This window comes from Lupinus angustifolius, unplaced genomic scaffold, assembly GCF_001865875.1.
Source record: "Lupinus angustifolius cultivar Tanjil unplaced genomic scaffold, LupAngTanjil_v1.0 Scaffold_168_31, whole genome shotgun sequence".
In the NCBI taxonomy this organism is placed as follows: Eukaryota; Viridiplantae; Streptophyta; class Magnoliopsida; order Fabales; family Fabaceae; genus Lupinus; species Lupinus angustifolius.
Genome location: NW_017726291.1, coordinates 9,156 through 23,209, shown reverse-complemented (window position 1 = coordinate 23,209; position 14,054 = coordinate 9,156). Strand labels below are relative to the sequence as shown.

The window sequence follows — 14,054 nt, the reverse complement described above, 5'->3', positions numbered from 1 at the left end:
ATTCTTAACATGAATGATAGCTTTTACATAATATATTATAATAAATTTAAGCAATAGTATTATACAAATAGATTTATATGCATGAATGTTTTTTCATAAAAATTATTTTCACGTCTTGTGTATTCTATATTTTTAGCATCTTGCACTTGTGAGGTTCTTCCTTATTAGAGATGACCTTGAATGAACTCATGATATGTTCCAAAGGTGCTTTCAACAACCTCATTATAAGGGTCTAAACTTGTCCTTGCGAGTAGCAACGGTGCCGTTTAAATGTGGGTGTAAGTGGAGCTAATATTTCCACGATCCATAATCGACTCTCAAACTCAAAACTCTAGTTCTATTATAATATTTTCCAAATTGAGCATAAACATAGTTTTCTATGTTTTAACAGCAAAAAATATAGTAAAGACTCTAAATCATTTGGAATACGGTGAAATTCCTTTCTCACATGGAATTTCGTGCAACACCACCTCTACTCCTATTGTCGACATCTTGCCCTTTGTCTACTCGTGCATTGTACGTTTCCAGTCAGAGTTCCAACACAACTCTAACATCACTATAGTCCTCCATTTATGTGCAATGAGGTGTATTTCTTCGTCTTCTTTCTTTAATTTTTAGTTTATATTTTTATTAATTATTATAATAATAACTATATTGATTAAATGTGTGTAAATGATAACATAATAATAATTTTGAATTATAATTCAATTGTTAATATTAATTAATTAAAATGTATGAATAATAAAATTGGTATTACTGAAATATTTAATAATTACTAAATGTATAGTTAGTGAAGTTTTTGACTATTTTTTATTAAAAAAGTCTTCTTAACAATAAATAATAAATGATGATCTGTAAATACTAAAATGATTTTGTTATCATTTATGAGGTCCCGTAGATGATAATAAACCTCAATTCAAGTAAAGGGCAAAAAATTTAAACTAGATTATAATAATGATGTTGTAAGGATTATGTTTTCATTTCATTTCCTCCTATCATCCTTTGAACAGTCGTGGCACATCGCTTTTGTTCGATAACATTAAAATCAAAAAATAAATATTAAATGAAATAGAACATAAAATCTTTTATACAATAAATAATTGGTAATATTCCATATATTACTAAGTTTGAAATCTTGGAAATAATAAGAACAATAATAATTGTACTAAAAATATTTTCTTTGATTATAAATAATGAATGCCAAATCAAATTAGCATAAATCTCTTCTTAATTAATTTTAAAAGTGTATAAAATAACTATCACATCAAGGATGGTGGCAATGAAAGCATATAATATTAGTTATTGAAGATTTATGTTACATATTCACCTAACAACTTTAATCTCTGTGAGGTTTTTAGCTTCTATCCAATCCAAAACCATATTCAAAAATATTTGTGTATTGTATTATTCCCTAATTCAAATACAATAATGCATAACTAAAAGACATTTTTATATGAAATCTTGCACGTTTCAAGGAAGGTGAGTCTCAAGTGAATACTAAAGTTGCCAAGGTGATTGATATTATTTTAAATGGTAAATAAAGGCTAAAATATGAAGCAATAAAATAAAATAAAAATAATTCAAATTTAGATTTTGGAATCAATAGAATGAAATCCATTGTCTTTTCTTGTAGGTTAAAGAAGAATAACGTGTAATATTATCAACATTTCAACGAACATACATATTCTATATTCACTATTCTATGATGGCAATCAAAGCATAGAATACTGGTTATTTTAATTTATTTTATAAGGAGGTGGTTATTTTTATTGATGGCAATGAAAACATATAATATTGGTTATTAAAGATATATGTTATATTTCTACCTAACAAATTTTTTCTAAGTTAGGTTTTTAGTCTCTATCCAATCCAAAACCACTTTCTTAAACACTTTTGGAGGTGACTATTTAAGGAAAATAATTTTGTTGCTTATTCTTAAAATGAGATCACTATAAGTATATATTGAAAGTGCAAAGTGTCAAGGATCGCACTAGCAATGTTTTGCCTATGTTTTGATGAAGACAAGGTTTTATTAAAGTTTGAAGATGGCTCAACAATCAACATGCCTAGAGCTCAGTGGTCATATCTAGATTAGGATATATAAATAGAGTCATTATTCTAAGTAGTCTGGGATGTGTGCCTTAATAAGTGAGTATGGGTAGGTGAACCTAGATTCAAGTCTCTCAAGCCATTATAATTGTCATATCACATTCATGAGACATATCATCTAGTTAATTGTATGTTCATGCATTAATCATACATGTTATATGTGCATATTAGGCATAATATAATTGCTAAAACATGTATAGGAGTTAAGCATAACATATGAGTAGTTTTCCTTTTGAATGATGTGATTTAATATGTTGGTTAATCGATTAACATGGTGACTTAATCGATTAACTCAATTGTTTTTTTGTTATATCAGTTTTTCTGTTACAACTAGTTTCGGTTTTAATCATGTTACACTGGTTAATCTATTAACGTTGTATCTTAATCGATTAACATGTCTATTTTATGTTATAATTGTTTTCTGTTTTAACTGCTTAACTAATTGCAAAGGTTTGAAGTGCCAAAACAATTTTGTATAAGTTTAGGCAATTTCCAGATAAGTGTAGCATTGCATACTATTGTATAGGACTGATTAAAGAGCATATTTTCGTGTTTTACATTATGTTTTACAGAGAGAAATGCATGTGTGAGGAAGAGAGATTAACATGGCATATTGAATATTGATTCATTGTTATTTGCATATTGTTTTTCATATGCTTAGTCTCATCCTTTTCTTGCTCGCATGTTCATGCATTTTTGCTAGAGATTCTTAGAGAGATATCTTGTGATTATTGTTTTTGATTAACTCACATGTGTATGATGGCTTGAGTGAATTGTGAGTGGGTTAGTCTTAAGGTTTTCATTGTTATATTTTGAGCATTATTGTGCATATTATACCTTGCTTTTGTAATCTGTTTTTGTGTGTGTTGGATTGGTCTCTTTGTGTCTTACCACCACAGAGATAGAGTGATTCTTCACCAAGACTAGGAGGTCTTGAATTGAGAACGAGAATCTTGGCTAGGGCTGGTTTGCGAGAAAGGTTTTCTCAGACGATAAGTAGAGTCAAACCAAGGATTAGATGTTCTAGGATTTCAAGAAAGAAGCGTCCTAAGTTTTGTAAATTGAATTGGTGTATGTGATTATACTTGTATTCAATATAGTGAAGAAGAAAATCTCCCAGGATCAGAAGGGGAGGCCTGGATTTAGTTTGCAGTGGACCGTAAATGAACCAGGATAAAAATCCATATGTGCACGTTGTTCTCTCTTAATCTTCTTTACATTTCTTGTTGTTTTAATGCGAGTTAGAAGCTGATGTTTTGCATGCATATACCCTGCCATATACTTGTTAATATTGCATAATAATATCTATTGTATCTCTGCTTATCTGTTAATAAATAACTGTGCAGTTAACTACTCTGATCATTCTGATTCTGTTGTGTGTTAATCAATTAAGCTCACTGGTTAATCGATTAACTAGGTTGTTTCTAGAATTGGGTTTTGGTGCGAGAAGCGGTGATTGATAACCGCTACAACTATTCAACCCTCCTTCTAGGTGTGCCTAGGCCACTGATACCTAACATATATTTGTAAGAAAATAAATCAAATATTACTAAGGGTGAAATAAATTATACTATATTAGTATATTATAAAAATATGATTATATTAATATTACAATACGAGTATGCGTGCATCTATTAACTTTTATATGAAGTATGCCTATGTAACAGGAACATATTTTGTTATTCATGTTGAAAGATCAAAAGTATTGCAAGTTTAGAAGTGTCATATCATTTATGTAATCTTGCTCTAGATATATTCTTCATTCTTTGTCAAATTGTTGTAAACTTATTATCATAGGGTGTGGTGGAAAAGGGAATTGGGATACATAGAAGAGGTGTTATTCAAAGGTGTGAGATTGTAGTGAGTGTGTTATGTGCTAAGAATCTTAGTGTGAGATTTGTAATTACAACTCATCAAATAAATAAAATATTTTGTGAGAGCAAGGGGACTGGACGTAGCCTTCAAGTGGCAAGAAGGTGAACCATTATAAAAAATGGTGTATCTCTATTCTTCCTTATACTCTTTACTTTCATATATGTACTTTGATTGTCTACAACTCGTATTTCTACTGCACTATACTCTATTTGTTTTAAAGTTTCAAAAATCTTTGATTGTACAAAAATATAATTCACTCCTCCCGTCTTAGTTTACCATCTTATACTTACATTTGGCACCAGAGCCTAGGTAGGGAAAAATACTCCAAGTTTCTAGGGAAGGTTCTAATATTAATGGACCTCCAAGTTTCATTGGAGATCACTATTTTATTTGGAAATTCAGGATAGAAATCTTCGTAGAATCCCCAAACTTAGATATATGGAACTCTATAGACAAAAGTCCATTTATGCCTAGCTTGGTTGCCAATGGAGTTAAGCAACCTAAGCCTAAATATTCTTGGACCGATAAAGATAAAAAGAGTGTTCCATACGACCTTAAAGTCAAAAACATTTTAACCTCAACTCTAGGAGTAAAAGAATTCTTTAAAGTGTCAAGTTTCAAATCATCAAAAGAAATTTGGGACACTCTAGAAAGGATATATGGAACCAAAAAGTAAAAAGGTTTGCCACTAACAGTGAAGCATCAACATCAGGGCAAGACTCCACATTCTCTAAAAGTAGAAAACCAGATCATATTCAAGGTGATTGTCCAATCTCAAAAAAGAAAAACACTTTCTAAAGAAAAAAGGGCAAGATGCGCATAATAGCATACAATGCATTAGAAGACAATGATGAGTTTTCAGATTCAGAAACAAAATGTGAGAAACAAGTACATATTTTCTTGATGGGTTCACAACAAAGAAACAACGACTATGAGGTTAGTAACTCTGAACCAAATGATAAATTTTTATATGATGAGTTACATATTGCTTTTAGTGAATTGCATGAAGAATTTATTAAACTCTCTAGAGTATGCATTAAATAGAAAAAAGCTAGAGAACTTCTTTAGAGTCAAAACAAAATTTTACAAAAGGATTTGGATAGCCTAAAATCCAAATGAAATGATGATTGCATAAAAAGTCCAAATTTTGATACTCTTGAATCAAAAATTGTTTCAACAAATCAAGAATTAAATATTTTCAAGAAAGTACTCAAAATTTGGACAATATTTTAAATAAACAAAGGCATACTAATGACCTGAGAGGTCCAGGCTACACTAATAGCCATAATGCAAATAGTAAGTTGAAAAATGTCTTTGTACATAAAAGTAAGGTTAGCATGCAACATTTTCAAAGCAAAAGTATCCATAAAAAAATTTTGTTTAAATAAAAAATCAAGGATATGTCAACATCAACTCACATGCTTTTAGAAAAGTTAGTATCCCAACTGGAAAATATGTTTTGGTTGAGAAATGTGTTAACCCCAAATGACCTAAATTACATTGGGTCCTAGAATTTTATTTTAATTTATTTTGCAGGAGTACCTAGAATTAATAAGCAAAATGTGGAAATCATAATAGTAATTGTTCAAGGCACATCACACGAGACGATTCAAAAGTTTCAATGATAATATTCAAGAAATAAAGGCTTTGTTATCTTTGGGGTGAGCAACAAAAGAAAAATCTTTGTTATAGATAAAGTTGGTAATCTCTCTAAATTTGATGTATGGTCATAAGTACACATCCATATAGATCATCTTAATTACGCATGAACTAGTTAGTGTGACCAAAACTAAATTTTTATAAAATAGAAATTGAGCATGTTTGTCAAAAGGGTAAATAAACAAACTATAAAACTACTTTTAACATATTGTTGAAAGAGCAGATTTCCACAACGAGAATTCCACCCTCAACAGCAAAAACGTGGTACTTTGTTGAATGGTTAATTCGAGTTGTTTAAAGTGTATTTATATTTAATTAGAGTGGTGAGTGATGATCAATTTTGTTAATTAGTGACTTTATTTATTTATTCTCTTTTCGGATTCCGTTTAACCATATCATAAAGGTCGGTCTCATTTTATTAAGTTAACCATTCCATTTCTTATGAAAGGTTGGTATCAAAGAATAAAATGAACAAAAAAAAATAAAGTTAGCAGTTAATCATACCACTTCTTTCGAGGGTTTTTTGAGGGTTTTTGTATTATGTTGCATAAAAGTTAACAAGAAAACATAAACTAATATTCACAAATTCTTGAGAATAAAATTGGTTTGCAATATGGAATTATTTCTAGACTCAAATGATTTTTGAAAAACATTAACAAGCTATGTGTTATACTTTCGGTTAATTCCACACATAATTTCTAAAACCTTACATAATACATTAAATAATAATTAACTGCCACTCGTTGGATCAGGTTGTCACATCCTACTTCAGGCTTCGTTAACATTATTTAGCCTTGAACATAAGTTGCTTAAAACAAATGTTGGATATGGCAAATGAACTAAGGTGTAGGTTATACTTTTTAGTTCACTTGTCAACACTTTAAGAAGAAGCATTTTGGATCATTAAATCAAGTTTTAGGTGATCAAGCTAAAATCGCATTAAGAATTTCTTAAAGAATCAAAACGTAACCAAAAGTAATAACTTAAATGTTTTGAAAAAGATGATACAAATGAAGAAAAGAAATAACATTACACCATAATCCAAATCAATGTGTAGGAGCATTAACCATCTATCCAAGGATGAGATATTTTTGGAACCAAAAGATATTACAAAATCAACTTTTGCATCAGATTTGCCAAGTCATTTCTCCTCTAGAATTCTAAGAGAAAATTACAAAAATTACCTAAAAACTAGCTTGGAACTGTGGCCCCAAAGTACAAGAATTCTAGAGACAAGTGTTTTTTAGAGAAGAAGTGAAGAATGGAATGTGCTTTGAATGGTAGAAGATGGCCTCTATTTATAGGCAATCAGGTGACTGCCTAGGCCTCTTTTTGTCCACGCTAGGTGCACCAAACCCTTTAGCATGGGTTTGGTCTTTGGCCAAGCAGCTTCGGCACTTGCTTGGTGTTGAATCACCAAAGCTAGTAGTGAGCTACTTGGCCAGGCTATTGTGGGCTACTCTGAAAAGTGCCTAGGGGCCTTGTCAAGTGAGGTCATGTATGACGTAATTGTTGAATGGTGGCTAAGTCAAGTTCACCAATTGTTGGGTCCAGCCCGCATGGCTGCTTAGTTGGCACCACTAAGTTGCCTGCTTGAGAAGCTTGTCTTGCTCTGGCTAAGTGTGTGGTTCCAGCTGGGCAGTCCAGGTGCATGCTGAGATGTCTACTTCAGTGGGTTGGTTTGTGACAAGCTTGAGTTTGACCTTGTAAATCCTGTGTCTGATCGAGCCAAGTTGGTGCCAGGTCAGCTGAGTGGTCATGTTTGTCCTGGCCATGCTACTTAGTGAGCGGCTTCATATTTTTTGTCTATGCTTATGGCCAAGCACTTAGCTTGCCATGTGTGCATCAAAAGTGGCTTATGTGGACACCTCCTTGCTTTACTATTTTTTTTGATTTTTTTCTTCTCTTTGATTTTTCCTACAAAACTTTACACAAAGATTTGGGAAAGAGGTGGTCAAAATATACAATTAAACTATGACAATTTATCTAAAAAGTGTTAATTAAGTTGGTTTTGCATGAATTAGATAGGATAAGTGTCATGAAAAGTGTATGAAAATTAGGTATTTTTGGCACTTATCAACTCCCCTCAACTTAAGACTTTGTTTGTCCTCAAACAAATGGTAAAACACATCCAAATTGTTTTTGCGTAAATTTTAAGATTAGAGTGACATGATTACACTTTTGTCATAAAGCATGCTCAATATTTTCAATGAGATTTTTCAAGATTTGTGAATTTCACACATAATGCTTCAAACATCAATTTCATGCTTATGTTCATCAAAAAACATGTGTAACAAAACCAAAGCAAATAATTTTCAATCAAAAAGTGTTTGTTGTGCACACAAGTTTAAAAATAGAACTTTCAAGGGATGTAAGTGTTTCATTAAATTTTCAACTATTTGCATGTAGTAATTTCAACTTGGTCTTTGTCTTACTTATTCTCTTAAAATTGCATTTTCAATCAAGGATCACTAAGGACATGTTTTCAGCTGTAATGAGGTTAGGCTTGCGAAAATCATGGTTTTTCTTGGATAAGTAAATTTACTTTAAGAGAGCAAAAATGTTCAAAAATTTTCTATGAAGCACTTTTACTTTTCTTTTCCCATAATTTCTTTTCTTTTGTAACCTCTTAGCTTTTGAACCTTTGTTGTTTTTGGCTTTTTCTTTTTTTTTCATTCTCTTTTTGTTTTTCCATTTATTTTACAACTTTTGTTGTTTTTGCAAAGAGATTGAAAAATTTTCAATTTTCCTTTTTAAGAATCCAAGTCCACCAACTTCCACCCAACTTATTCTTTTTCAAACACTTTTAAAAAAAATCATGCTCTCTTAATTATAAATTTTTGTTCATGGGTTTGTTTGAAAAAATAATTTACTTTGTTTGGCTCAAAGGGGCTTATCAAAGGATGATTCTATTTTTGGTTAGACATTTTGGTCATTTGTGGTTCAACTAAAGAATAAATATTTCTTGATCCTTTCCTATCAATCTTATGCAATCAAGAGAATTAAAGACCAAAACAAGTTTAATTAGACAAAATAAGTGTTGATTTCACTCATATGCACATGTGTTTGGCTCACTCCCTTACTTTTGTTTTGAAAAATGATGGTAAAAATCATGTTGCACAATTTTTTTAAATTTCATTTGCACTAATGGTTAAAATGTGTTTGGCTCACTCCCTTACTTGGTTAGGATTTGGTTAGGCTTATACATCATTTTGATCAATGAAAGCTTAAAAATGTGCTTAGCAATTTTTTTCATTCATGCAATATTTGTCAACTTATTTTGTTTAGCCAAATTCAATTCGGTTTGGAAAAAAAAAACTGAGTTTTTATGGACAAACAAATTACTTTCTAAATAAATGTACATCCTAAAAAATTTACAAATTTCACATATAAGTTTCACATATTCAACAACCATGTTTCCCATCTTTAAATGATGGTTTGTCCTCAAGCCAATGAAAAAATTGTTTTTGAAAGGAGATGTTTTGATGAATATGGAAAATTTAAACACAACTAAACTAAAAAAACTTTGCAAACAATTAAATCACGCAACATAATTCAAACTAAATTTAAAACAAGAAAGCAAATAACTAACCAATCACTAGGTTGTCTCCCAATAAGCACTCGTTTAACATCAATAGCTTGATGCCTGTTTTTCAACTTGTAGAGGTTATTTTGATGTATTTCTGGTGATGGAGTCTGAGTCATCACCCAAGTATGGTTATAACCTCTGTTCATTTATTGTCCTAAGTCATTTGAGACTTTGGATCTTCCAATTCAATTGTTCCATATTCTTTAACATCTTTGATCACAAATGGTCCTATCCATTTGGTTTTGAATTTTACCAGAAGCAATTTCAATCTTGAATTGAACAAAAGTACCTTTTGACCTTGTAAAAATCTTTTCTTCGAATTTGGAGTCATGGTACTTTTTAGCCTTTTCTTTATACAATCTTGAAGATTCATAGGCTTGGAACCCCATTTCCTCTAGTTTATGTAATTCATTCTTTCTTTTTGTTCTTGCATCATTTAAATCAAAGTTTAAGAACTTAATTTCCTAATAGGCTCTATGCTCCAATTCAACTGGTAAATGGAAAGCTTTCACATAAACTAGTTGGTATGGAGTTTGACCTATTGGTGATTTAAATGCAGTTCTATATGACCATAAAGTATCATCCAACAATTGCGATTAGTCTTTCCTTGAGGATGAGACTGTCTTTTCTAAAATTCTTTTTAATTCTCTGTTGGATACTCCAGCTTGCCTATTGGTTTGTGGGTGATAAGGTGACGTTACCTTATGTCTAACATTATAAAATTCCAAAACCTTGTGTAATTGGGAGTTTTACAAAATCAGATCCCCCATCACTTATGAGCACTCTTGGTGTTCTAAAGCGGGTAAAAATATTCTTTTTCTAGAAATTTATAATTATTTTCTCATCTGCCTTTGGTGTTGTTAATTCTTATACCCATCTAGAAACATAGTCAATAGCCACCAAGATATATTCATTTTAAAATGATGATGCGAAAGGACCCATGATATCAATGCCCCAAAACTCAAAAAATTCTATTTCCAAAATATTTTGCAAGGGCATTTCATTTATTTACCCAATTCCGCCAGATCTTTGGCATGCATCACATTTCTTAAAAAAAAATTTGGCATCTTTTAAAATAGAGGGCTATAAAAACATATTGGAAAACTTTTGCAACAGTTCTTTCTCTATTGTAGTGTCCTCCATAGGCTGAATTATGGCAATGCCATAAAACATTTTGAGCCTCTTTCGAATCGACACATCTTCTTATTATGTTGTCGATTCCTTCTTTGAATAAGTATGGCTCGTCCTAGACATAATGGTTGACTTCCTTGAGAAAATTTTGACTTTGCTGATAGTTGAAGTGATCAGGACTGATTTCTGAGGCTTTGTAGTTGGCTATATCAGCAAACCATGGTTTGTCTTGAATAAGAAATAGCTTTAAATCCAGGAATACTTTAGCTATTTCTCTTTTTCCTTTCGTGACTTCATCATTGATTAATCGTGACAAGTGATTTGCCACGAGATTATCTTTTCCGCTTTTATCACGGATTTCTAAGTCAAATTCCTGCAAAAGTAGCACCCATCGGATTAATTCTTGTATTTGATTGTGGCATGATCAGTAAAAATAATAATTTTGGCCCCAATCAAATAACTTCCAAATTTTTCCAATTCAAATACAATAGGTAGCAATTCCATTTCAGTTGTGACATAGTTAACTTATGCCTCATTTAAAACTTTGCTAGCATAATGTATTGCATGGAATACCTTCTCCCTCTTCTGTACCAGGATTGCACCAACTGCGTAATCACTAGCATCACACATCAGTTCAAAAGGTAGATTCTAGTTTGGTGCAATTATGATATGAGTAGTTACCAAGCAATTTTTCAAAGTATTGAATGCTTCTAAATAGGAATTATCAAAATTAAAAGCATAATCTTTAAGGAGAAGATGGAAAAGAGGCTTAGTTGTTTTGGAAAAGTCTTTGATAAAGCGGCGGTAGAATCCAGCATATCCTAGAAAGCTTCTGATGCCTTTAACATTTGTTGGTGGTAGAAGCTTCTCTATGACCTCAACCTTTGCCTTATCAACTTCTATTCCTTTTCCTGAAATTTTGTGCCCCAAAACAATGCCTTTAGTGGCTATGTAGTGGCATTTTTTCCAATTCAATACCAAGTTGGTCTTAACAATTCAATACCAAGCTTCTGATGCCTTTACACAATCTAAATGGCATCATTCTGTAGGCATAGACACCAAAAGGACAAGTGAATGTTGTCGTTTCTTGATCTTATGGATTCGTAGTAATTTGGTTATATCCTGAGTATTCGTCTAGGAAACAATAGAAGGCTCGCCCTGATAATATTTCCAGCATCTGGTCCATGAAGGGCTTGGGGAAATGTTATTTTCTGGTGCCCATGTTGACTTTGCGGTAATCAATACATACCCTCCAACTAGTAACAGCTATGGTTGGAATGAGTTTACTATTGTCATTCATGATTACCGTCATTCCTTCTTTTTTCAGCACCACTTGAACAGGACTTACCCATTTGTTGTCCAAAATGGGGTAAATCATTACAGCTTCTAACATTTTAACCACTTCCTTCTGAACAACTTCTTTCATTGTCGGATTGAGCCTCTTTGTGGTTGAGCCACTGGTTTGTAATCTTCCTCCATCATAATTTTGTGCATGCAATAAGAAGGACAGATTTCTTTTAAATTTTTCAATGTCCAACCAATCGCCTATTGGTGTTTCTCCAAGACTTGTATCAGTTTGTGTTCTTCCAAGGTGGAAAGTGAACTGTTGATGATAACTAGTTTATTGGTGTTGCCTTCTAGGAATGCATACTTTCAATGTGAAGGTAACTCTTTCAATTTTAGTTCTTGTTCTTTTTATCATCTCCACCTTGATTTGTTTCAGGCTTTGTTATCGGAGAAATTTGATCATCAGAAAGATTTCTGATTAGTTTTTCTTTATCTTCGTCCTCTAGATTGAGTTCTTGCATCTCCCAAGAGTCATCGGGTTGAGGCTGTTCTGAGCAGATTTCTTCAAAAATATTGATTTGAAAACATTGCCCCTTTTCTCTTGGTTGATGCATTGCTTTGAAAATGTCAACCTAAATTTCATTATTTTCTACTCGAACTATCAGTTTTCCATTTTCTATATCTATCCCCATTTTTTCTATCCTCATAAATGGTCGTCCCAAAATGAGGGGCATTTCCACATCTTCGAAGATGTCAATGACAACAAAATCCACAGGAATTCAGAATTTATCAACTCTTAACAACACATCTTCTACAACCCGTTTTGGATATTTGATGAATCTGTGAGCTAGTTGTAGAGAACTTCTTGTTGGCTTTTGTTACAACCCTCCAATTATCCTCATCATTGATAGTGGCATTAGGCTAGCACTTGCCCCTAGATCAATAAGTGCTTTGCCTATAGAAACTTCCCCAATTGTGACTAGAATAGTCACACTTCCTGGGTCTTTCAGTTTATGAGGAATTTTGGTTTGAAGGATTGTGTTGCAAGTTGTATTAAGTTGAATAACTTATTTCTCCTAATAGCTCTTCTTCTTTGATAGCAGTTCTTTCATGAACTTGGAATGTGTTGGCATTTGTACCAAGGCATCGGAAAATGGAATACTGATTTTTTTAACCATACCATAAAGGTCGGTCTCATTTTATTAAGTTAACCATACCATTTCATATGAAAGGTTGGTATCAAAGAATAAAATGAACAAAAGAATAAAGTTAGTATTTAATCGTACCACTTCTTTCGAAAGGTTGGTATAAAGAATAAAATAATAAAGTAATAAATAAATGTTAGTAGCAGAAAAGTAAATGACAGAAAATAAATGTTAGTTGCAGAAAGTAAATGAACGAAAGTAAAAGTTAGATGCGGAAAATAAATGACAGGAAGTAAATGTTAACCGTTAAATTTATTATTCATCACTCTTTTATTATTCTAAGTAACAATCCATTGATTGGATTGCATTTTTTGCATATTATTCATATGTACAAAGTTACAAACCATGAATTGGTTTGAACTTATGTTTTTAAGAATCTTTTAATCAACAAATAAAATTTATAAGTCAGCACTTTACTATGTTACACTTGTATCTCTTTTCAAGATTCAATTGTAGTATAGTATAGGGTTATGTCGAACCAAAGAGAATTGCATTAATAGAAGAAAATCATATAGGCATATTATAGCAAAAATAATGATTAACAACTTTTTGAGGGTTTTTGTGTTATGTTGCATAAACGTTAACAAGGAAACATAAACTAATATTCACAAATTTTTGAGAAGAAAATTGGTTTGCAATATAGAATTATTTCTAGACTCAAATGATTTTTGAAAAGCATTACCAAGTTATGTATTATACTTTCGGTTAATTTCACACATCATTTCTAAGTCCTCCATCTAGTGTCCTGGTATAATAAGATGATTTTCAAACCTTATGTAATACACTAAATAATAATTAATTGCCACTCGTCAAAGCAGGTTGTCACAACCTACTTCAGGCTTCTTTAACATTATTTAGCCTTGAACATAAGTTGCTTAAAATAGATACTTGATATGGCAAATGAACTAAGGTGTAGGTTATACTTTTTAGTTCACTTATCAACACTTTCAGAAGAAGCATTTTTTTATCTTTAAATCAAGTTTTAGGTGATCAAGCTAAAACTGCATTACGAATTTCTTAAAGAATCAAAACTTAGCCAAAAGTAATAACTTGAATGTATTGAAAAAGATGATACAAATGTAGAAAAGAGATAACATTACACCATAATCCAAATCAATGTGTAGAAGCATTAGCCATATATCCATGGATGAGATGCTTTTGGAACCAAATGAGATTACAAAATTAACTTTTGCATCACA

General features: G+C 31.6%; 1 protein-coding gene across 1 annotated transcript; it reads right to left on the bottom strand.

The window, feature by feature from the left end:
- Positions 1-10,478: 10,478 nt before the first annotated feature.
- Positions 10,479-11,789, bottom strand: LOC109340420. The gene is made up of 3 exons (XM_019578109.1): positions 11,613-11,789; positions 10,937-11,011; positions 10,479-10,736 (listed from the first exon to the last, which is right to left on the bottom strand). Exons 1-3 carry the CDS (start codon positions 11,787-11,789, stop codon positions 10,479-10,481), a joined length of 510 nt encoding a protein of 169 aa, XP_019433654.1.
- Between the last annotated feature and the right edge of the window lie 2,265 nt (positions 11,790-14,054).